Below are 24,932 nucleotides of genomic sequence, written 5' to 3'. Positions count from 1 at the left end.
GTTGCAAAATATTTCTGATGATGCTTTAATCAAAAAAGACAAAGAAGATTGCTAATGATCCAGTTTCTTTCTATAGAATCTTTATGATAATAGTTTATGTAATGTGGCACAGTGGATGGCCTCAAACACTTACTAGTTGTGTGACCCTGGGCAAGTTATTTAACCCTGTTTGCTTCAGTTTCCTTGTCTCTAAATGAGCCGGAGAAGGAAATGGCAAATCACTCCAGTATCATTACCAAGAAAACCCCAAATAGGAATCATGAAGAGTTGAACAGGACTGAAACAACTGAACAATAAATGCATCTATAGTAATCCTTTATGAAAATGTGATAAATAAACAGGTATACTTTCTTTACTTGTTTATGATTTTCTAAGGCAAATGTCTTTAGAGTCTTGCAAATGATTGTTATAGAAAGTATTAGATTTTAGGGTCACAGTAGTTATCAAATCCAATCTCCTCATTTTACAGATGAGTAAGCTGAAGCACAGAGTAGTTAAGTAAATTACTAGGGTCACATAACTAGTACCCACATTCAGTACTCCACTTCAGTACTTGATTTTTTCCTTTTTTTTTTTTTTTTTTTTTTTTTGGTGAGGCAATTGGGGTTAAGTGACTTGCCCAGGGTCACACAGCTAGTAAGTGTCAAGTGTCTGAGGCCGGATTTGAACTCAGGTCCTCCGGAATCCAAGGCCAGTACTCCATCCACTGCACCACCTAGCTGCCCCTTGATTGATTTTTTTTTTTAACATATTAGGTATTTTATTTTTTCCGTTACATGTAAAGATAGTTCTCAACTTTTGTTTATACAAGCTTTACAATTTCAGATTTTTCTCCCTCCCTCCCCCCTCCCCTAGACAGCAGGTAATCTGATATAGGTTATATCGTTATATCTATATATCTATATACATACACATATAGATATATCTATATATACATATATATATACACATAATAACATTAATCCTATTTCTGCATTAATCCTGTTACAAGAGAAAAAATCAGAGCAGTGATGCAAAACCTCAAAATAGAAAAAAAAAAACAGCACCCAAAACAAAAGAAATAGTATGGTTCAATCAGCATCTATACTCAGTTCTTTTTTTTTTTCCCTTGGATTTGGAGATCCTCTTCTATCATGAGTTCCCTGGAACTCTTCTGTACCATTGCATTGGTGAGAAGAATATAGTCCATTACAGTAGTTCAACACTCAATGTTGATGATACTGTGTACAATGTTCTTCTGGTTCTGCTTATCTCACTCATCATCAGCTCATGTAAGACCCTCCAGGTTTCTCTGAACTCCTCCTGCTCATCATTTCTTACAGCACAATAGTATTCCATTGTATTCATATACCACAACTTGTCCAGCCATTCCCCAATTGATGGGCACCCCCTCAACTTCCAATTCCTTGGTACCACGTAAAGAGCAGCTATATTTTTGTACAGGTGGGTTCCTTTCCCCCTTCCATGATTTCTTTGGGAAAAAGACCTAAAAGTGGAATTGCTGGGTCAAAGGGTATGCACAGCTTTATCACCCTTTGGGCATAATTCCAAATTGCTCTCCAGAATGGTTGGATCAGTTCACAGCTCCACCAACAATGCATTAGTGTTCCAATTTTCCCACAGCTTCTCCAACATTTATTATCTTCCTTTTTTGTCATTTTAGCCAATCTGATAGGTGTCAGGTGGTACCTCAGAGTTGTTTTAATTTGCATCTCTCTAATCATTAGAGATTTAGAGCATTTTTTCATATGGGAATAGATAGCTTTGGTTTCTTCATCAGAAAACTGCCTGTTCATATCCTTTGATCATTTCTCAATTGGGGAATGACTTGGATTCTTATAAATTTGATTTAATTCCCTATATATTTTAGAGATGAGGCCTTTATCAGAAGTACTGGCCTCAAAAATCGTTTCCCAGCTTTCTGCCTCCCTTCCAATTTTGGATGCATTGCTTCTGTTTGTACAAAAATTTTTTAATTTGATATAATCAAAATCATCCATTTTGCATTTTATAATATACTCTATCTCTTGTTTGGTCAAAAACTGTTTTCCTTTCCAAAGATCTGATAGGTACACTATTCCTTCCTCTCCTAATTTACCTATGGTATCACCTCATGTCTAAATCATGTACCCATTTTGACCTTATTTTAGTATAAGGTGTAAGATGTTGGTCTATGCCTAATTTCTGACATACTATCTTCCAGTTTTCCCAGCAGTTTTTGTCAAATACTGAGTTCCTATCCCAGAAGCTGGAGTCTTTGGGTTTATCAAACACTACATTACTAGTGTCATTTACTACTGCATTTCCTGAGCCTAGCCTATTCCATTGATCTACCACTCTATTTTTTAGCCAGTACCAGATAGTTTTGATGACTGCCGCTTTATAGTAAAGCTCCAGATTTGGTACAGCTAACCCACCTTCCTGTGAATTTTTTTTCATCATTTCCCTGGATATTCTTGATTTTTTGTTTTTCCAGATGAATTTTGTTACTATTTTTTCTAGCTGTATAAAATAATTTTTAGGTAGTCTGATTGGTATGGCACTGAATAAGTAAATTAATTTAGGCAGTATTGTCATTTTTACTATATTAGCTCTGCCTATCCATGAGCAATTGATATCTTTCCAATTATTTAGATCTGATTTGATTTGTGTGAAGAGTGTTTGGTAGTTGTGTTCATAGAGTTCCTGGGTTTGTCTTGGCAAGTAGACTCCCAAGTATTTTATATTACCTACCGTTACTTTAAATGGAATTTCTCTTTCTATCTCTCCTTGATTGATTTTTAAAATGGTATTTGTTTTGGTAGAGTAAAATAGAACCCTGAATGTTTTCTTTGCACAAAATGTGAAACATTAAACATGAAGATTACACAAGAATCAATGACAGATAAACTCATGAAGGTAAATTTGAGCTGCGAACTACTGGATATTGGCATCAAAGTGAGACTTACACTCGTAGAGGGTGTTCATCACTGTTATAAAAGATGTCTCTGCAAAGTCCAAAAAAAGGACTTCCCTGTTGATGGCAAGGTTCTCTAAATGTTCATATGTGAAAGTGATGTACTAATAGCATTGAGCTCTGAAATAGCACAAAACCTCTTCATCAAGATAAAGAGCCATGCCAACCTAGTTCCATGTCACAGATATACAGGGCAGGCTGATAAGGGGACCTGCATAGGAAGTAGCATCTCTAAATAAATACCTTGGGCTACCTGTGGAGAAAAGAGGAAGCTCAGAAGACAGTCACAGAAGGTAGTGTGGCTCAGACCCCAGGCTTAGAACAGAGTCTCACTTTTAGCATTTAGCCTAGCCTGCAAAGGAATAAGCAGAACAGGAAGCCCATACCAAAGAGGTGCCTACCATATGGTAACTCTGTCAATAGAGCTTTCCAGCTGTCTGATTGGAGGTAAGTCCAGCAGCAGACTACTGTTGCTCAGACCCAAACCCAGGTAAGGAACTTAAAAAACTCAGAATAGGTCACAGCTATCAGGCTTTGCCCTAGATCAAACCACTTTGGGAACCTTGAAAGTTTGCTGGTCTTCAGACTGTCATTGAAACCTTGGAATAACATAACATTCCATACCCCAAGAAAGAAGCAACAGAAATAGCTCAGGCCTTCTCTCTAGAAGTGTAGCAGAGGCAGGCCCTAACACTGAGTATGAAGTCAGAAAGTAGGCTAGAACAATGGGCAAACAAACAAAAAAAACTCCACCGTAATAAACTATTTATGGTGATAGGGATGCTCAGGACTCAAATACAGAAGAGAATGATTCCAAAACATCTGCAGGCAATGTCTCAGAGAAAAGCACAACTTGGGCTCAAACTCAACTAGAATTCTTAGAAGAGATGAAGCAAGAGGTTAAAAGTGTAAAATGTTTCTATAAATGTAATAGGAATGCTTAAGGAACAAATTGGAAACAAAATGAGCTACAAAAGAAAGAAATGGAAAGGGAATTAACATCTTGTCACAAGAGGTACAAAACCTTGTCCAAGCAACAAAAATCCCAGAAAATTTGAATGGACCAAGTAGAAGCCAATGACTTTATGGGGCAACAAGAAATATTCAAACAAAGTTGAAAGGCTAAAAAAATTTTTTTTAAAAAATGTAAGATAGGGGCAGCTAGGTGGTGCAATGGATAAAGCACTGGCCCTGGATTCAGGAGTACCTGAGTTCAAATCTGGCCTCAGACACTTAACACTTACTAACTGTGTGACCCTGGGCAAGTCACTTAACCCCAATTGCCTCACTAAAAAAAAAAAAGTAAGATAATCATAGAGCAAAAATAAATGACCTGAAAATGGTAAAGGAAAAAAAGAAAAATAATCACACTATTTGACTGTTATGACCCCCAAAAAGAGTCTAGACATTTATTTCAAGAAATCTTCAAAGATAAATGCCCAGATCTCTTAGAACCAGAAGCCAGAGTAGAAATAGAAAGCATCCACTGTTCACCTCTTGAAAGAAAACTCCAAATGGTAAATTCCAGGAACATCATAACTAAAATCCAGAACTTCCTGGTCAAAGGAAAAATACTGCAGGTAGCCAGAAAGAAAGAAGTAAATAGCAATACCAGGTCTTAAACTATATTATAAGGTGATATTATCAAAGCTATCTGGTACTGGCTAAGAAATAAAGATGGATCAGTGGAACAGAGTAGACATATAAGACACAGCAGTGAATGATTATAGTAATCTTGTGTTTGACAAATGTAAAGATTTAAGCTTTGGGGATAAGAATTCACTATTTGGTAAATTTGTTGGGACAACTGGAAAGCAGTCTGGCAGAAACTAATATTAAACAATATCTTACACACCATTTACCAAGATATGGTCAAAATGGATACATGGCCTAGATATAAAGGGAGATATCCGTAAATTAGAAGAACATGGAATATATTACTTATCAGATTTGCAGATGGAGAAGAATTTATGACCAAACAAGAGAGGGCATTGGGAGATAGAAAATGGATAGTTTTGATTACATTAAATTAAAAAGGTTTTGTACAAATAAAACTAACGTAGCTGAGATTAGAAGGAAAGTAGAAAATTTAGAAAAAAATTTTGTTGACAGTTTCTTGGTTAATGGTCTCATCTCAAATATTTAGAGACTTTATCAAATTTATAAGAACATGAGTCATTCCCCAATTGTTAAATGTCACAAATAAGTGACTGGCATATGAACCTCACTCATCTGAATTGGTGAAAAGAAGGAAGCATACATACACATAAGTACAAAAATATATTTTACTCTACAAGGAAATAGGAAAAGGGCAGAAGGGAGGAAGGGAAATTAGATGGGAAGGGAGATTAAGGGAGGGATTAGTTGAAAACAAAGCAGATTCTCAGGATGTACAAAAATATTTATAGCTCTTCTTGAGGTGCAAAAAAATGGAAACTGAGGAGGTGTCGATAAATTGGGGAATGGATGAACAAGTGATGGTATATAAATATGATAGAATACTACTGTACTGAACTCTTATTAGCATAATGACCAACCAGGAATCCAGAGGACTAATAATGAAACATGCTATCCACTTCCTGATAGATGAAGAATTCAGAATTTAGAATGAGAGAAATACTTTTTGGACGTGGCCAATGTGAAAATTTGCAATAGGTTTTGTTTTTCTTGTATTCTTATTTGGGGGTTGGGTTCAGGAGGGTAAGAAGGCAGATTGCAGATGATTAAAACAAAATATTAAAAAAAAAACAGCACTAGAATGACTGAAAGAGGATGTGATGGTATGAAGGGGAGATTCATTAGGGTCAAAGTAGGATTCTCTACTTGCCAAACTAGCCAGTCTCTGCCCATGTTCTATCAAATGTCTCAGGTTGAAACAATTAATATTTATATAATACTTTAAACCTTACAAAGTGTACATCTATATCTTGCACATTGGCATACAATATAGCAAAAAGAATGCTGTATTTGGAGCCAGAGAACCTGGATTTATACCCTAGCTTTGCTACTTACTAACTCTGTGGCTTTGCACAAGTTGCTCACTTTGTCCCTGTTTCCTTGATGTCCTTACCAGCTCTGATGAGGAAACTGACACTTAAACTGTTAAGTGATTAATTTGTTCTAGGTCATGCAGCTAGTGTCAGAGATGAGATTTGAACCCTTAAATTCTTTAGTTAGTGCTTTTTCTACTATATTATATTGTTTGTACTTCAGCTTTTAATTTCATACTGTATGTATGTGTGTGTGTATATATATATATATATATATATTTGCAGGGCAGTTGGGGTTAAATGACTTGCCCAGGGTCACACAGCTAGTAATTGTTAAGTGTCTGAGGTCAGATTTGAACTCAGGTCCTCCTGAATCCAGGGCCGGTGCTCTATCCACTGCGCCACCTAGCTACCCTGTATACTGTACATTTTTAGATGACAGAGATTGTCTTTGTTACCCTCTAAGGTGATACTTTTTATTTGAAATAAATTCTTAGTCTTAGGGAAAATAGGGTGATTTCATCTCTTATTGAATTTGTCATTTCTGATCAAAATCTCTGCTGACTTCCCATCTTGGCATCTTTAACTGCCTTTCAGACATTTCTTCACTGAATGTACAGTAGATATCTTAAACTCAGTATATCCAAAATAAAATTTATCTTTCTCTGTAAACTCCCTCTGCCCCTTCTACCTTTGCTATTACTGTAGAGGGAAAAAACATTATCTTAGTCATTTGGGCTCACAACCTAGGCGTCATCCTAGATTCCTCACTGTCTCTTACCCCCCATATCCAACTGGTTCCAAGGCCTATCAATTTCGCCTTTGTCTTGAATAAGCTCCTTCCCATCCTCTGACACTACCAGTGTTCTGGTGAAAGCCCTCATCACCTTATGCCTGGATTACTTCATTAACCTGCGGTGGGTCTGCCTGCCTTAAGTCTTTCCCCACTCCAAAACATTCAGCCACTGAAGTAATTTTCCTAAAGCACAGGTCACCTCCATCTGCAGGTCCTCCCCCAAATAAACTCCAGTGGCTTCCTAGTCCCTCCAAGATCAAATACAAAATGCTCTGGCATTCAAAACCCTTCTAGCCTGCTCCTACCATAGAATGATAGGAGAATGTTTTATACTTTACTCCTAGACACATATTCTTCTGATCTGGTGACTCTGGCCTCCTAGATGTTCAAGGAATGAGACACTTCATCTCTCATTTCTGGGTGTTTTCCCTAGTTGCCCTCTGAGCCTATAATGCTCTTCTTTTTCACAGCTGATTTTTTTTGGAGGGGAGGCGGGGCAGTGAAGGTTAAGTGACTTGCCCAGGGTCACACAGCTAGTAAGTGTCAAGTGTCTGAGGTTAGATTTGAACTCAGATCCTTCTGAATCCAAGTTCCATGCTCTTCTTTTTCTGCTCTCACTACTGACCTTCCTGGATTCCTTTAAGTCCCAACTAAAATCTCTTCTTTTACTGGATACTTTCATCAACCTCTTTTAATTTTAATGCCTTCCTACTGTTGTTTCCTGTTTATCTTGCATGTACCTTTTTGTGTATATATATTTTTGCATGTTGTCTGCTCTGTTAGTTTATAAGCTCCTGAGGGCACAGACTGTTTTTTGCCTCTTTTAGTAGCTTAGCAAATTGCCTGGTACATAGTAGGTGCATAGTGAATGTTTATTGATTGGTAGATGTTACATAAGTGTGCCAGATCATTACATACATCAGAGGTTCAGAGGATGTGAAAATTGAGGATCAAGTACATTTGCTTATGGATTTCTAGTTCGGGAATGTCACATTTACTTTAAATAGACTTTTATTATGAAACTTTTTTAAAATTAGGAGTTGGATCCTGAGATAACCAATGGCTAGATTTTTTTTGTTTCAATTTTAGGCATCCTGTGGTCAGAAGCAATTTTCCTTGAGGCAAGACCCCAGAGGAAGACCAAGAGTGTAGATGCCCTGAAGAAGTGTGAACATGACCCCCATGTCCTGCTAGCTGTGGCTAAGTGAGTAACTCTTCCCTTTATATGTTTAGTGTGCTATGTGGCTGTATCAAGAGAGGCATGGGTTTCAGGAATAAAGTGGTGATAATCTCATTATGGTGATACCACATCTCAAGTATTATGTTCAGTTTTTTGCATCATATTATAGAAAGGACATTGATGGAACTCTGTAGAACATCCCAAATCTGACAACTGGATTGTTGAAGGGCTTCAAGCTTATGCAATTGGAAGATAGGTAGGGGGGCAGCTAGGTGGCGCAGTGGATAGAGCACCGGCCCTGGAGTCAGGAGTACCTGAGTTCAAATCCGACCTCAGACACTTAACACTTACTAGCTGTGTGACCCTGGGCAAGTCACTTAACCCCAATTGCCTCACTAAAAAGAAAAAAAAGAAAAAGGAAGATAGGTAGGAGGAACTGGGGTTATTTAGCCTTAAGAAGAAAGGGGGGCATCTGGGTGGTAGAGTGGATAGAGCACCGGACCTGGAGTCAGGAGGACCTGTGTTCAAATCCGGCCTCAGACACTTAACACTAACTAGCTGTGTGACTGTGGGCAAGTCACTTAACCCACAATTGTCTCACCAAAAAAAAAAGAAGAAAGGGCTAGGGGTAGCTAGGTGGCACAGTGGATAGAGTGACACTAGCTGTGTGACCCTGGGCAAGTCACTTAACTCCAATTGCCTCACCAAAAAAAAGGAAGAAGAAGAAGAAAGGGCTAACAATGTGTTGTTGTTTTAGCACCCCAGATTACCAATTCCATTTTACTTTATTTTTCTTTACAATTCTTGCAATTTTATGTAATTGGGTGATAAATGTGGTTTTTCAGGTGCAGAACAGGAACTTTAGTCCCAAAGATTTCATATACATGATGGGTTTGTTGGCATTAGTGGATAGCAATGTCTCCCAAGAAATTCCTGTCTTTGATACAGCATGAGTTTCAAGTTTATCCCATTAGAGGGTAGCTAGGAGAACCTGCGGTTATTTATTAGGTGACAGATATGATGACTCTTTAATTTTGTCAAGGCTGTCGTATGGAGGGAGGGATTAGATTTGTTTTGCTGGGCCCTAGTGTACAAAACCAGGTGGAAGTTGGAAAGAGGCAAATTTAGGCTTGATGTCAAGGGGAAACTGCTTAAAAGTAAGAACCATCCCAAAGTGGAATGACCTGCTTTGGGGATACTGAGACCTCATTGGAGGTCTTCAGGCACCCTTGTATTGGACGACTACTTGTCAGGTGGGTTTATGTTAGGGATTTGGGGTGATAGTGGTGGTGGTTGTATGAATTGGGTTAGATCATTGATAAGATTCCTTCCAACTCTGATATTTTTAAGATTATAGATTATTAGAATCTGCCTGCTGATTTAGAGAAATGTGTGCTTTGTTGTGGGACTTTATTTTTAATATGTAATTTTGTAATCTTTTCCAGGCCCCTTCATCTAATCAGATAATGATTCTTTATTAATCATCCCAAGATAGTTACAGGCATTTTAGTTGTGCAAGTTCCCTAGGGAAGAAAATGCTTGTTTCTCTCTGAGTTAGTTACTCTCTGAGTGAGGCTATTTTTCTCTTTTATCCTTAGTCATCATACGCCTTGTGATTAGGCTATGATAAAGAAGATTCAGAGCTGCTGTAATCTTCACGATTTAGGCCTTTTATTTTTATTTAAGTTAAGTAGGGTCTGTGGAAAGAGCTTTCTTATAAGTGTTTTTTCCCTACCTCCTCCCTGAAATGTACATGGGTTATGTTTTCTGAGTAGGTCTTTTCTTGTGTAGTGGGAAGGCTGTACTTTCTCTTTGGGAGTTTAGCTAGTTTTTCCCTGACTAAAGGCATCTCGGAAACACAATCCTGGTTGTCCCAATAGTCTGTGAATGAAATCTTGCATGTTCTCTTTTTCCCTTTAAAGTTTCTCTTTCTTTAGATGGTTACCTTGTCCATCTCCACTCTTTCGTCTAGTAGTACTGCTCTTGTTACTTTGACCCTTGTATTTTCTAAGATAAGAACTTAGTTACAATATATAGAAAACTTCTTACAAGACTTTGTCTAGAATACTTTGAAGTAGAAAACAGCTCTTTAGCACAGATACACTTGTTTCCATTAGGTTGGTGGCCTGTACTCTTCCAGGGAGAGGTTCATTTGTTATAAAGTTGACCCTGTGGGGCAGCTAGGTGGCGCAGCGGAAAAAGCACCGACTCTGGATTCAGGAGGAACTGAGTTCAAATCCAGCCTCAGATACTTGACACTTACTAACTGTGTGACCCTGAGCAAGTCATTTAACCCCCATTGCCCCATGGGAAAAAAAAAAAAAGGTTGACCCTGGCCACTCATTTTCTTGATACAGTTTATTTGAAAGACTGACTAAGCATATATTGATATTGAAATTAGGCTTGATGAAAATTCCCCTTTCCCTATTTCTTCTTAGTGGTCAGGTCCTATTTATTTGAACTTAAGTCTCCTTGCTAAAGTTTGCCCCCTGCTTTCTCCTGGCCCCCACAGTGACTTTTTAATGGCTTCTATTCCAGAGCATGACTGGCTTTGGTTTGTAGTAAACAGAGCCAAGTACTCTATTGCTCATTTTTCTCTTTAGTGCCAAAAGCATTTAATAGATGAAGAGTAGAAATTAGTGTCCTGCTCTTTCACAATCTCTTCCAAGCCAAAGCAAATGAGGCCCCACAGGCTCTAGTGGCTTTAGCACTATGGGCTGCCAGAGACTGACAGATAATGTGACAAGTTCAGTTTAGTCAACGAAGGAGAAGACTTTCCAGACCCCCTCTTGGTCCAACTTGTACTTCTTTAGTTATACAACTAAATCCAGTACATGTGCTTCTACTGCCTCTGATAACTTTCATATATGATGATCTGATAGGGATAACTATAACAGCCTTGTAAAAGGCTTTGGTTAAAGTAAATAAGTTACTCCTAGCTGTTCTCATGCTGGTCTTTTGTATCTCTCTTATCAGGGTTCATGCTCTTTAAATCACAGTTTATCTAACACTAGGCAATTTACAGAACCATAAGGCTTAAAAAACAATCATGTTATCAGGCCATGAAATTATATCATTTAGTAACTTGTACTAGCCAAAACAGTCACCTTATTCATAAGAGATTGACTGGCATAATTGAGCCCTGTTTGATGTGCAGAAACCAAGCCCATAAAATATTTGCACAGTGGTAGCTGTAGCCAGAGAGGGAAAATTAAATTATACCTGCCCTGGACATGGATATAACTGTTGTGGTCCCCCATCTGACTTGGTAGTGGCCTTAAGGTTCCCACTGAATTTTCTTTGATGTGGTGTCCCTTTGAACCTATGTCTAGCTAGACTGTAGTGCAGTCTGGTCCTGATTTGTAGCTGGTTATGGCTTAATCTGGAGACTGAATTTTTGAATTTTAGCAAACATAATTCATCCCCCCCTCCCCCGTTGTTGTCTTAGCACCCCAATTTACCAATTCCTTTTCATTTTTTCTCTTTTGTTTTCCTTTACAATTCTTGTATTATGTTTTTGAGTGATGAATAGGGTTTTGCTGGTATGGAATAAGAAGGAGATAAAGACCCTTTGGAAACTTCAGTCCTAAAGATTTCATAAATATGATGTATTTATTGGTATTAATAGACAGCATCAGCTTTCTTCCAAGGAAATTTCTATCTTTCATGGATTGGGTACTCATAGTCCTGCTTTAGATTGGGCAAGACAGGAACATGCAGGAAATCCCTTAATTGAGGTTAATTTCCACGAAAATTTCTTTTTGTCCCTCCCTTGGTAATATCATGAATTTAATGCAGTTATGAGCATTCAGTTTTGTATTTCCTTGTCTGACCTATGGGAAAATGATAATTTATTAGGATTTGAAAATCTGGATCTTATGTCTTGAGAAACAATTTGTCTAGACATAATGAAGAACTTTCTCAAAATGATGGATTATTAATTCCGAGAGACCGTACATTTCCCTATCTTTAACAATAAAGCTAGTTCGTTGGTTTTGGTTTTGTTTTTTTTCCTGGCTCAGAGCTTTTAGTACTCTCGGGCTTGGAGCACCTAAACCTGTTAGCCCTGTACAGCTTTGTGGTCACCAAATAAGCGTGTGCTGGAAATGATGCACAGCCTTCTCTTAGTTCTTTTTGTTCTCTGCCATAGACTGTTCTGGAGTGAACGGAAGATCACCAAGGCCAGGGAGTGGTTCCACCGTACAGTAAAGATTGACTCAGACCTGGGGGATGCCTGGGCTTTCTTCTACAAATTTGAATTACAGCATGGGACAGAGGTAAGGCAGCTTTTAAAATAACAGCTGCTATTCTGTTCTGTAACCCCTTATCTTCCCATTTCCCTTCTCTAGCCTGAGGTGAAAGGCTGAGGTGATTTGAGATTGTGAGGCAGGAGATCATGGTACTTAAAGTTGGGAGACCCGTGTTAGGGTCCTGGTTCTGCTTTGTGACCATAGGTAAATCATTCCATCTCTTTGAACCTTAGGTTTATCCTCTATAAAATGAAAGAATCTAGAGGATCTCTGGGGTACCTGTCTATCTTTTTAATATTCTCTGATTTGGGGTTTGTTGTGAATACTGCTTGAATTTACTCAAGGCTGGGCTTCTGAACAGCCTTCTCTTCAGTAATATGAGCTTTTGCCTTCTAAATACCAGTTCTTAGAGGCTGCTAATTAGATCATGATTTTCTTTTTTTTTTTTAATGAAAAAAAGGAATGGCCTTCTATAGTAATGATAAGAATGTAAAATGTTTACAGTACCATAAGTAGGTCAAATATCATATCTTGCAGTCTGTTTTGAATCTATATCTGTTTTTTAGCAGTTGACTCCCAAACTAAATATACCATCCTAAATAATTTTTAAACAAGTTAAAAGCAATTTTGAACTGATAGTAAATTGTTAGATGATGGTTAAGGAATTTATTGTTTTTTAAAAATCTTAGTACTTCCTTGGGTCTATGAACTTTAAAATAATTTTTTTTAATTTAAAAAAATATTTTTATTTTGCATTAAAATATTCAAATATTTTAAAAGAACTATTTCAGTATGATTGATTTCCTTGTAATCCTATGTATTTTGTTTTATGTGTTTGAAAATATTATTCTGTGAAGGTATCCATAGGTTTCACTAGATTTCTAAAAGAGGTCCTTGACACAAAAAAGGTTAAGAACCCTATTCTTTAATCCAGAAGTAGACATTTTGAGGTTTTTAATTTGTGACCTGTTTTTATGGGGCAATTGTAAAAGTATAGCATTCTAATGTGGAAGTATCTTGCGTCCTAAACAGGTTTACATTTTCTTTGACCTAAGTTCTGGGGATGCTTTTTGAGAAGAATGAGTGAGGTTGCTTAGCAGTGCCTTGGTCACTCACAGGAGTTACGCATTGGGATATATTACAGCATATAGTGGAGTTACTGGCCTATGTTAATTTCTAGTCATTTTTAATTCCTCTCTGCTGAACCTGTATCTACCTTGGGAAAGATAACACACACTAAATATTTATTCCAGGACAGCAAATTATGTACTACCATCATTACAAGAGTATTAGAAAAAAATTTGCTCTCTGACATGAACCTTAAGTACTTGACTATAAACTTCTTTAGCTAATGGTGCTAAGATTTGAGCTCAGTTTTTCCCTTCCTCTTCTAAAATATGGTCCAAGATGCTATGTTAGTCTCTTTATAGAGATGGTTCCCTAGGGAGGAGATAGTGTAGGAAGAGGAAACAAGCATTTATTAATCACCTACTATGTGCCAGGGACTGTACTAAGCTCTTGACAGATATTATCTGTAGGTGCTAATATTATTTCCATTTTTATAGTTGAGAAAACTGAGATAGTTTAAGTGACTTGTCCAGAGCCACACAGTAAGAGTCTGAAGCTGAATTTAAATTCAAGACTCCAGGCCCAGCACCTTATCCCATCATGTCACCTTTAGGAATGGGTTAGTGTGATCCCTTCCCAGAAGAAATCATCTCAGGCACATCCTTGTGCTTGGGACAGAAGAGCCAGTCAGTGCAAGGGTAGCCCAGGTGTGCTAGAAGTCATGAGTGTTAAGAAATCCCTGGGAGAGTAGACATATATTTTCCTCTGTTCCACCTGCCACTTGCCCATTGGACTGTGTGCTGGTGAAGAAAATGTTTGATTTTAAGGATAAACAGTAGAATCAACTCTGTCATCCGCATATTGATTATCCCATTATCTGTGGTGAATTTTTAATCCCAAATGACTACTTCTTTCTACTTAACACTTCCCTGGGCTGTTTACACACATGCTTAGATGTTTTGAATTTAGGGAAGGTAGACTTTTTATTTCAACCTGAGCTAAACATAGATGAATAAATTGTCTAGACTTCCAAATGCATTCCTTCTCTCCCCCCTCCCCCCCCATCCTCCCCAACAACAAAATTATAGAAAACATGGTAGTTATGTATGCTAAAGTCAGCTCTAAAGGACTTTAAGGTTATTTGCTTTTTTGTGTTATTCTTGCTTCAGTTGACCATATGTTAATTGTCAGATTGAAAATAAATAGGGCTAAACAAAAGCACATCTCTTTACTCTGTCACTGATTAACATTTGACCCCCTTGTTGCTGGAAACTCATTGTCCCTTAATTATACAACACAACCTTTATGAACTGAAGTCTTGTCATATGCTTTGACTGCTTGTGCTGGGGTTTGGGATAGAGTAAATCTATGGGGACCTTGGAGCTGATACACTCCACATGAAAGTAGCTAGATGCTTGCTTAAAGTACTGTTTTGGTTCTTCTTCCAGGAGCAGCAGGAGGAGGTCAAGAAGCGCTGTGAGAATGTGGAGCCTCGCCATGGGGAGCTGTGGTGTGAAGTGTCCAAGGACATTGAGAACTGGCAGAAAAAGATTGGAGAGATCCTTGTGCTTGTAGCAGCCAAGATTAAAAACACCTTCTAGCTGTTGCTCTATCCATTCCTGTCACTGCCCCTGGAGAAAGTAGTATTGTCTTGCTATCCAAGGTGCAGAAGGAGGGTGGTAAAGGAAGGCCTCCTAGTAGCTGTGCTGAAGATGCTTTTCAGATGAACTGTGCATACCATGAGCAGTGGTCTTTGAGACACTAGGATTTTGAGTGCTGATGTGCTGAACAAGCAATCTCTTTAAGCGGGTTGGCTTGCTCTTTAAATTTAATTAAATCTTTTTTTTTTTTAAATCCATGTGTCAGGTTTGGTAACCTATCGTTTGTTATTGGATTGTTCTTTAACTGGCCTATTTTGCTTCCATTTCCATTTTTGGGCTTGTCCAGCTCTGAGTTTTCTCCAAAGAAGTTTGTCATAGACTAACAACTCAAGTTCACAGTAAGTAGGTATGGACTGAGAAGTTGTCACTTAACAAGACTGTGGAGAACTCAGTGGAAGAAAAACAAACAATGTTGCTATGCTATTTGAATCTCTAAATTGGGAAAATTGGGTTTGGCTTTCTTAGCCATCTTGTATTCCTTACTTAGAATTCAATTCACTATAATTTACTTTACTACAAAGTACAGCCTGCATGAGAGGGGTGTGTGTGTGTGTGTGTGTGTGTGTGTGTGAGAGAGAGAGAGGGAGAGAGAGGAGGAGGGAGGGAGAGATGTTATTTCCTTCATTCAGCAAATATAATGCAAAATTTGAAGTTTTAAAGTATATTTCTTCAAATAACTGTAATAAAAAATGGTTAGGTGTTCATTGACTTGTGTGCATGGGTTCTCCCCAGGGATTATATGAGAATACAAGTTTCTAGCTACAGTTCAAGCTAACAGTTCCCTGGGCCCCTCTGGATCTGGATCATGAGCTGATGCAGGGCTGAACAGAAGAAAAAGGGAAGCCAAGTCCTCTTCATGTCTCCCTATCACCTTTTTTGGAAAGTCTCATCTGGTGCTGTCAGACATGGCCTGTTTTGGGTATATATTCTTGGCTCATCAGCAAGAGGCTCTTTTCATTTTTTACAGGCGATTTTTTTTTACTTGTAATCAGCATTTATCCAGCAAAAATACCTTATCCTCATTGCTGAACACACAAAATAGTTACCTGAGAGAATTGAATCTTTTCCATATATATGTTGTAATGATAGACAGCCATTCTTTCTGGAGGAAAGGAAAGGAGTACTGGTTTTGGACATTTGGAGGGATGACTTCTTTATCTTACTAGCTATGCAGAAAGTACATAGGCATTGAAATGAACCAGTTATGTGACTATTTTGTGTTTCTGTATAAAACTTTGTTCTAATGACATTGAAAAATACAGACTTTCAAGTTTAGGGGAATGTAGAGATATGACCTAATTTAGGATTGAGAATGTCATCTTAATTTTACATTTCTTAGTTTACCAGAATACTAAAGCTGGTGGAAAAGTCATGTTATCTTGCTTGCAGTATCTTAAATTTACCAAGAGAGTTTTCTGATGGTTATGATAAAGAAAGGAAAGACTAAGAGATGTAAATTTGATTTTGCACCCGGTGGCAGGTCGGTAGGGAAATTGCTAACCACACATTTTCCTGAGAAATGAGGATTCCTTCCTGGGGAAACTTTGTGTGTGAGGAAGGTACTGCCTATGATAGTATTTTCTAAAGGCCTTATTAGCAAAACCTGAAGGATGTGATTACAAATGATGGCTCACTGGTTTTCCAACCTTCTTAACTCTACAAAAATAAAACCCCAAACTTCACTATTTTCCATGGAAAAGTAATCTGTCTCTTTCTTCAAGGATGAATTGAATGTGAGTGATGATCACTTTTCAACAAACATTCATTAAACTTTTAGTATATGAGGCACTGCTCTAGACATTGAGGCCCTAATCTATATGCATGATGTTATGTATGGAAATCTAAAAGCCAGTTTAATTACCAGCTTTTTACTGGTCTACATTGTGTTGCCTTTGGGGAGATGGGTAAGGAAAATACATTGTTATAGAAAATATACAGAAAGCTTCTTATGAGATTTTGTCTAGAAAACTTTTGAGTGGCAAAAATAATATATGTGACCAAAGACCTTGTTGATTATGTAGATATAGCTCCAGGAATGAGCTTGATGTTTTTCATTTCAGTTGCCTACAGAGAGAGAGCATAGGAGTAAGGTTAGGATACCCACATCTCTTGGATAGTCTAAGTGCTTTGCAATTCTTTCCTTCCAATGTTGAGCTGATTTAATCCATGATGATTTAATGTGTAGGGAGTGATAGTATAGACTTCCAGATTTCACTTATGTTTTAATTTCATTTAGAAATATCCCTTCCTCTCTGGAGGCCTTGTGTATACACACCACCACATTAAGTGATTATAGAGATAAATTTACAGAAACAAAGAAATCCATAGTTGAGGGGAACACCTCCTGTTTCCTCAGGTGGTGACCCACAGCAGGGCACTTGGTGAGAAAATTATTCAGATCTGTTCCCCACTGCAACATGGTTCATTTAAGATGTGTCCTGTGTATCTCTCCCCTATCCCCCAATCACATTTGAATTTCCTCTTTGGTATTTAGTGCTGTTTTTACAAAAAAAGATTGCGACAGCTATACTACCTACACTATTCTGATTACTTGCTATTGACTTTTGAAATTAGCAGTATTTCTAGAATGAGTGGAAAACTGAACTTCAAATGTTAGCTTCAAAAATAAAAGCAAGTTCAGTTCTACGGATTATTTTCTGCTGTATTCTTGGTTTAAACTGTTCAGTCATCTCTCTGCTTACCCTCCATCTAGCCTTCACTAGTCTATAATCTCATAGTCAACCCTATATTGAAATGGTAACCCTAAAGGAAAGGATGAATACCATAGGTGACCCAAGGAAAAAGAAAAGATGTTAAACACCTAAGATGTTTCCTTCTCTGGCAGACTATACTGTTGCTGAGAAGTACATAATTTCCTGAGGAGTATGTATCTTCAAATCTGAAACCTGGTGTTTGGAATTGCTCATAAAATTTATGGTTAGTGGGATTCCTTTTCCAGCTCTCCCATAATTCCTTGAAAGTAGATAATCTATAGAAGTAGAAGAAAGAAGAATCAGGTATTTCTTTGAATTCAGGGCCCTGGTGTATTGTCTGATGAGGTGAAGTCATTTGTCTTTGCTGAGTTATCCTTTATAAATTCAGAGATTTCTAGGAAATGAAACCAGGAGAGAGACTTATTTTACAGAGATGGAAACTGAGTCCCTGAGAATAGGCTAGGAACACTGGTTCCATGAAGGAAATTGCTGTTTGTGCTCTCCAGTTAATTTCAGGTCCAGGCCTACCTACCAGCCTGTCCTTGGTTTACCACCCACTTGATTTAAAGGGCTTTATGCATGAGAAGAAAGGGGGGGAGGTTAGGGGGGCAGTTTGATTACTGTTTTTGTTGAATATTTGGAGAAGAAAAGTTAACTTGAGGTGGAATGAACCTTTTTCCTGTGCTCTGTGTGAAGAGCCACTCTAAAGTATGAAAGACTTCTTTGTTTCAGAAATGAGAAAAAAACAAAAACAGCTGCTCTGTGCCGTGTTAGCTATCTCTGTACACACCAGGACAGGTCTTTTATAATGGCCTTTTTACTATAACTTGGAGAAATCAAGTCACCATGTTGAGCAAGCCAAGAGACCTGTTCCCCACCCCCACTTATTCAAACAAGGGCTTTGAGTTTGGAGGAGTAGGTGGCTGCCAGGAATTAGGTGCAGGCCAGCCCCTGGCTTGAAATCCTGGATTCTGTGGAGAAGGAAAGTGCTCCCTGGTTTGGCAACAAACTTCTCCCACAGTGGTCTCTGGAAGTCCCCGCGTCAGGGAGCTAGGTCAAAGCTGCTAGGACGTGACAGGACTGGATGGTGTCAGGTCACATTCACATTGTCTGGCATTGGTTGCTTAGGGAAGCTGACATTCTCGCTTTGCTTTGTTTTCTTGTAATCAGCAGAAAATGAGTCTTTTGGGAGAAAGCTTTCCATTGAATTATAGGGGCTGAAATGCATGAAAGCCCAATCTTTCTTAATTGGAGATAAGAAACAGCCATTTCACAGAATCCCAAAGCAGCAGCAGCAGAAGCAGCAGCCGCCGCCAAAATAGCAGGAATGTGACCCGTACGTTTTTTTCCCTGGGAACATTGGGACTGGTTAGCACCTCAGACAGAGAGCCACAGGATGGATACAGGCCTCTGCTTTCACTGCCTTGCAAGCCCTCAAGCAAGTCCTGTCGCAGGTCTCATCAGAAAGGGAAGAAAACAACTTGGTATTGGGCTTCTAATTGGGGCCAGGTGGAAGTTTGGTGCTGGTCTCACCCCACAGAGCCCTGTCCCCACTCATCTCCCAAGCTGTGGGGCTCTGGGAATGGTTGTTACTCGAGTAACACCTAAGTTGAGCTTTTCCCTGGTTGGTGGCGAGACCGGTATTCGGCAACTGGCCCCAGGGGAAATTTAACTTTGGGTTTCACCCTCAAGAGTACTTCACGGCTCTGACCTTCCTGACTCTCAAGGTTATTTGTTCATGATAAATGAGTTCGGGGCGCTGCAGAGACAGTGGGAGTCTCACGGAATTGGCCTCTGTTGGGATGAGCACAGGCTTGTACAATTGAGTTCTTTCTGCTTCCAGGCAGACCAGGCTAAAGATGGCTTGGGCTCTCTCCTACCTTCACTGACCTCACACCGACCCGCCAGACCAACACGTTGCTCCTGTGATGTCTTTTTTTCCTTTTGGCCGATAACAGTTTAATCAAGGACGAAGGCCCTCCGGAGGGGATCTTGGCTGAGGGAGGCGGCGCAGAAGGCTGGTTAATTGATCATCTGCCTGAAAGACTTGATGAGACAGGATATGAAGAGGCGGAGAGGGGAGGACTGGCAGTTCCGAAGTGCTCCCCTCTCCTCCCCTCCCCTTCCCTCCCCCTTTCACTCCCTCCTCGCGCTCCCCTATCGCCTGGTGGAGCCAACTTCAAATGCAGAGCCTTGGGCACTTTTAGGGAGTCTGGCAGTCATCGGCCCAAGGGGGAGCGACTGAGCTACCGGACCTCAGCTTGAAAGGGAGGCTGGGGCAGGGACCCCCCCCATAGCACGGTCCTGCAGGGGCCATGCTTTGAGGCTGCTCTGCCTGAGTGGGGGGCCCCGTGGGGGACCCGGCTCCTAGAGAGCCCAATGGTGAGCGGGGACCCCATCTGAGGTTTGGAGGGGTGGCGAGGGTCCTTGGAATGGGTCTTGAAGGAAGGGGGCTGGGTTGAGGTTGGGGAATCAGGTTAATAGGTCCGGGTAAGAAGAGGAAGGAAACTTTGACTTTTGGGGGGGTCTGGAAAAAAGGGCCCCTGGCTGGAACTTTGGGGCACTGGGATGCAGCCTGAAGAAAAGGTGAACTCTAGATGAAGCTTGGCAGTTGAGAGTCCTTATAAGTACCCCAGGTTTTGTGGGTTGGAAGCCAGAGTATACTCCTAGGTGAGCCAATCCCCCAAAACTGAGGTTTGAGCAAATTGGGAGAAATAGACTGCCTTAATACTAGTCAGTTTTTCATTTCCTTTCCCTTCGGGAAACTCCCTGAAATGGTTCCTGTAACCCAGCAGGAGCCCCGGGGCCCCTTTCCTGGCTAACAAATTGGCCTCTGGAAGAAAGTCTTGCTAGGGAGGAGGGGGTTGGGTAGAGACTCAGACCCTCTCTGGGACTGGATTCTCTGGCTGCAAACAGTATACAGTGGAACTTGGTATGCTGGGAGGCAATATCTAAAGTGCCCTCAGTCTGTAGAGATGCGTGTGTGTGTGTGTGTGTGTGTGTGTGTGTGTGTGTGTACACACACATATATATGTGCTGAGGTGTGGGGAGTACATAATTTGGGTGCACAAAGAAGAGGCACTCACAGGATCAGGCTTTACCCTAGGAATCCACTGAGGCTGCCCCTAACTTCCAGTTGCCTCCCTCAGGGTGGGTTGAACAAAGAACCAGGACCTGGCCGTGTCCATTTGCCCTCTCCTACATGTAACAGGCTTTCAAGATCGAGTGTCCCTCATGAAAGAAACCTGTTCTACCCAACAGACTGGAGCCTTAGGGGGATCTCTACTGAGGAGAAAGGCTGCACATCCAAGGTCACCTTATCCGGCACTTTGCTTTCAGGAAGCATTGTATTGTCCTCCCTCTAAACAGATGACCTGTTCTTCCCCATTTTCTTGTGGGGAAACTCTGTCCAGTTGTCCTAATATGGTTTCTCCAGAGGATCTGAATGCACTTGTGTGGTCGAGCAGGGTTTAACTTCTCTACAGAGGACCAGAAACATCCATCCACTCACTCACTAACTCCCACTGACCAAATCTTTCCAACCTACCTGCTCTCTCATTCAAGGTATCCACTCAAAAATGTTCCTTCCCCCTTAACCCAAACTACTCTACTCACCCACTTGCTGCCTATGCTCTTGGCAAAAAGTAATGTGTCCTGGAGAAGCCTTCAGAGACCCACTTAGATCATAATAGTAACCTTCCTGATCTCTAATTGCTCCAGTGTTGGGGGTGGGGGGGGGAAGGAGGATTCCCAGCTCCTCCTTGGGGAGTATGTGTGTGGCCTTGGATTACAGGCAATCACTGAAAAGTTGCGGCACTGGTTAGATTAGGAAGCCAATTTAACAGGGATTCAGGAGAAAGATGTTTTTCATGTTCTGCCTTTGGAGGTGAAATGTTGAGTGGGGATCACAGGGAGGTGATTATTCTATTTGGCCCTGAAGTGCACCCAGATCTCCATTTTTCAAGCCTTGGCAATCTGGTGTAGCATGGGTAATCCACAGGGTACAATGTATCCAGACTCCAATCTGCCTCTGGAGTGTTCTTTATGAGTTTCCCAGCGTGTTTCTAGATTTAATTCTGTGATCCAGGAAGGATGATATCTTACATTAATCCTACAAGTGGATCATGGAGAGGCAACCGAACAGCATCTTAGCAGAGGACTCAGTTGGATACCATGTTTGGGAACAGAGAGAATGATGATTTGGGGAGAGGACAATGGCAGCTGAAATACAGACATCAGTGGATGTATCTGTCATATTCATATCCTTGGTTGTGACCCTTGCACTTAACAGGCAGTAAGGGGAGAAGTGCATATAGCAAGTGACTTCGCTACCACCCTCCAAATTCTCCCAGAGCTGTAGGATGTGAACTACCAGGGGGTGGATGGGAGAGTGCAGTATGCTATGACTGGGGAAGTATGCCTGAATGGAATGGTGAATTGATTGGTCAGCTGGGGGGTGCGGGGCCCCATCTGGAGAGATGGAGGGTGGTGGTGGGAGAGAGTGAGGTAGGAGAAGTGATAAGTTCTCCTCCAGGTGACTGGTGCTGGGACTATGAACCCCGAGACCCTGCTTTCACCCAGGTGCTTGCCAAGCCTGCTTTGTGTGTGCTGCTCCTGGCTATCCTGGGCTCCGCTCTAGGGCGCGGCGGCAGGCGCAGGGACTGCAACGTTCCCGACGTGCTTCGACATTACCGCGCTGTCATCTTTGAGGAGTTACAGACTGTGGTGAGGGCGACCCCGTGGGGACTGGCTTTTCTTGGGGAGGTACATGGGATGGGGGAGCAGAGCCTGCGACAGGGGGACAGGAGACTGCTTCTGGGAATGGAGTGGGGGGAGTCGCAGGAATGCCTTTTTCTGGCCTGTTGAGGAGGGGGGCAAGGGTCACTCTCCAAGTTCCTTCTTTGATTTTGTTCAGAAAAACTTGACGGGCGCCGGGGCACTCAGGCGCCGGGGACGAGGGCGAGCAGGGGGAGCCTCCTGCCGGGCAGAAAAGGTAACTGGATGGGCCCCTTCTCAGAGAAGGGTTCTTGCCCCACCTCATCAGTTTGAAAAGAATTGGAACTCTTCCAGGACTTGGGCCGGAATGCGGGAGCAGGGGCGGAGCAGGGATGACGGGCGAAACTAGACCCGCTGAAACTACAATCTCTTTCTCCTTGCCCCCTCAGGAGCACCGCATCTTGATGTCTATCTCATCCATGGGACGCGCTCTGCGCAAGACAGTGGCAGGGACCGGGGCCGGACCTGGACGCCGCCGCGGAGCCCTGGAGAAGGCTGTGTGGACGGTGGCCATGCACACTGAGGCAGTGACCCGAGAGTACTGCGGGACTCTGCATCAGGTCCGTCCCCGCCCCTCACTCCCAACCCAGGAGAGACCTTCTCCACTCAGATCAGAGGTCGCAGTTAACTTGTGAGGAGCCTTCTTGTCCCTCAAAGGGTCATCTGGACAGGGATCCCTCACGGCTTTGCCCGCGGTTTTTCCGGAGAAGAGCGGTGTGGGCTGCATGTAGGACAGGGATGAGGGTTGGGAGAAGGGGGGCACCAGGGGCTCCCGCTGACCCTCTCCTTGTCACTGTCCCCACTGTCAGCGAAGCCAGAAGCGGCTGAGCCAGGAGTGGCAGGAGCGGAAGCGGGGTCCGGAGATGGAGCCAGAGCTGAACCTGGAGCCGGCCCTTGCCCCGGGTCGGAGTCGGGGTCGGGGCCAGAGACGGCGTCTATTGGGAGCCGTGGAACACTTGGCAGCCTGTTGGGAGAAATTGTTCTCTCTGCGCTCCTTGGCTTCGGCCACTGGGAGCTACTAGGGGGGGCGGGGAAGAGGGCGGGGGGGCTGCGGGGGTGGGTCTGGGGAGGTCCGTGGTGTATCCTCCTCGGTGCCTCGGGACTTAGTCTCTGGGGGCTTCTGGGCTGGAGAAAGGGAAGGGTAGGTGCTATGTCTTCCCCCTACCAAGTCTCCCCTCCTTCCACCAATAGTCTACATATGTGGCTGGATGTGTGGGCGGGGAGGGTGGAAAGGAGAATTCCCTTTGGTCGGCGGCGCCTGAGGCTGGGGGGCTTTAAGGCTAAACAGGACTTTTTAACGCTTCACCGTCTGCTTCCACGCTCTCTCGGCTGAGGTTTTTTTTTTTTGTTTTGTTTTGGTTTTAGTGAGGGAATTGGGGTTAAGTGACTTGCCTAGGGTCACACAGCTAGTTAGTGTTAAGTGTCTGAGGCCGGTTTTGAACTCAGGTACTCCTGAATCCAGGGCCGGTGCTCTATCCACTGCGCCATCTAGCTGCCCCTCCCTCGGCTGAGTTTACCCCCTGATGCAAATTGGGGGTGGAGGGATGGAGAGTAGGAGCCCTAGTCTAGTGTCCCCGCAACTACATTAGCAATTTACGCCTTTGTATATCACCTGAGTACTGGCGGGGGTGCGGGGTGGGGCCGAGGGGTGCAAGGGGAGAGGTGATGCGGCAGCGCGATTATGGTGCTATCTTAATGCGCTCCCCTAACACCACACTGGAGGCTTTTCTGGACCAACACGCTTCAGAGCCCACGCTGAAGCTGAACCTCCCTACTGTCTGGATATGGCAGCCTGCCAAGCCACCTATTCTCCCCAAGGATCCGGCCCTTGACAAGGGCCATATTCCCCCTCCGAGGCCTCAGGGGTGGGTAGATGACTGGATAGAGGAGGGTAGCGGGAGGGGATGTTGAATAGTGACCGCGCCAGGCTTACAGACACAAGGCAGGACCTGGGGCTTCTGAGACAATTTGAAGACAAGGAAGAATAGCCTCTCCCAGCCCCTTCACTTTAACTTGATACATGTTATATGCACCTTTTTACCCTGCTACATCACTCCTTTCCCTGTTCGGGATGCCAAGAGAATATAGGTCTGTAGTTGGTGGAATGCCTCATTGTTTACCTGAGTGTGGGTCTGTTGGTCCAGGTTTCCAGCTACTTCTTTGAAAATCCTCCTCACTCCCATCTCAACACCTCTAGGAAATAAATGATTTTTGGCTGTAACACCCGGATGTCACCGGGGCAGTAATTACATCAGGCTGGCATCTCTCCACTAACCCCGTCCCAGTACTCACTTTTCTGGGCACTAACTTTCTGGACACTGACTTGTTCAGGTATTCATCTGCCCAGGCACTGACTCTTGCAGACATTAATGTATCTAATTGGGAGCTGGAGAAGAGGCTTGTATACATAGCTCAGTCTCATAGACGGGGGAATGATTGACCCAACCTGATTTTGCAATCCAGTCTATCCTATCCTATAGGGAAGGCAGTAGGGCCCTTATAGTTCTGGGGGAAAGAGGTAGAAGGGTTTGGGGAAGGGTA

At 42.0% G+C, this 24,932-nt stretch overlaps 2 protein-coding genes across 2 annotated transcripts in view; both read left to right on the top strand.

Moving 5' to 3' along the window:
* Window positions 1-17,447, top strand: part of PRPF6 (pre-mRNA processing factor 6) — a 64,074-nt gene extending 46,627 nt beyond the window's left edge. The window contains exons 19-21 of the mRNA XM_043985959.1: window positions 7,832-7,946; window positions 12,073-12,199; window positions 14,689-17,447. Coding sequence (XP_043841894.1) covers window positions 7,832-7,946; window positions 12,073-12,199; window positions 14,689-14,841 — 395 coding nt within the window. The 3' untranslated portion in view covers window positions 14,842-17,447. The remainder of the gene's footprint in view (window positions 1-7,831; window positions 7,947-12,072; window positions 12,200-14,688) is intronic.
* A 4,584-nt stretch (window positions 17,448-22,031) lies between these two features.
* On the top strand, window positions 22,032-23,413 carry C2H20orf204 (chromosome 2 C20orf204 homolog). Its single transcript, XM_043980934.1, has 4 exons — window positions 22,032-22,340; window positions 22,531-22,608; window positions 22,781-22,951; window positions 23,201-23,413. Exons 1-4 carry the CDS (start codon window positions 22,032-22,034, stop codon window positions 23,411-23,413), a joined length of 771 nt encoding a protein of 256 aa, XP_043836869.1.
* Window positions 23,414-24,932: the final 1,519 nt, after the last annotated feature.

Source organism: Dromiciops gliroides, chromosome 2, assembly GCF_019393635.1.
Source record: "Dromiciops gliroides isolate mDroGli1 chromosome 2, mDroGli1.pri, whole genome shotgun sequence".
Classification (NCBI taxonomy): domain Eukaryota; kingdom Metazoa; phylum Chordata; class Mammalia; order Microbiotheria; family Microbiotheriidae; genus Dromiciops; species Dromiciops gliroides.
The sequence above is the reverse complement of the archived record's forward strand: the minus strand, read 5'-3'. Positions and strand labels throughout refer to the sequence as shown.

What these genes read in the sequence shown, in the direction of transcription:
- C2H20orf204 (XM_043980934.1), top strand. Translation starts at nt 22,032, where the DNA reads ATGCCTGAATGGAATGGTGAATTGATTGGTCAGCTGGGGGGTGCGGGG. An exon ending in TTGAGGAGTTACAGACTGTG is followed by an intron (nt 22,341 to 22,530) that starts GTGAGGGCGACC and finishes GATTTTGTTCAG; the next exon opens with AAAAACTTGACGGGCGCCGG. An exon ending in ACTGCGGGACTCTGCATCAG is followed by an intron (nt 22,952 to 23,200) that starts GTCCGTCCCCGC and finishes CCCCACTGTCAG; the next exon opens with CGAAGCCAGAAGCGGCTGAG.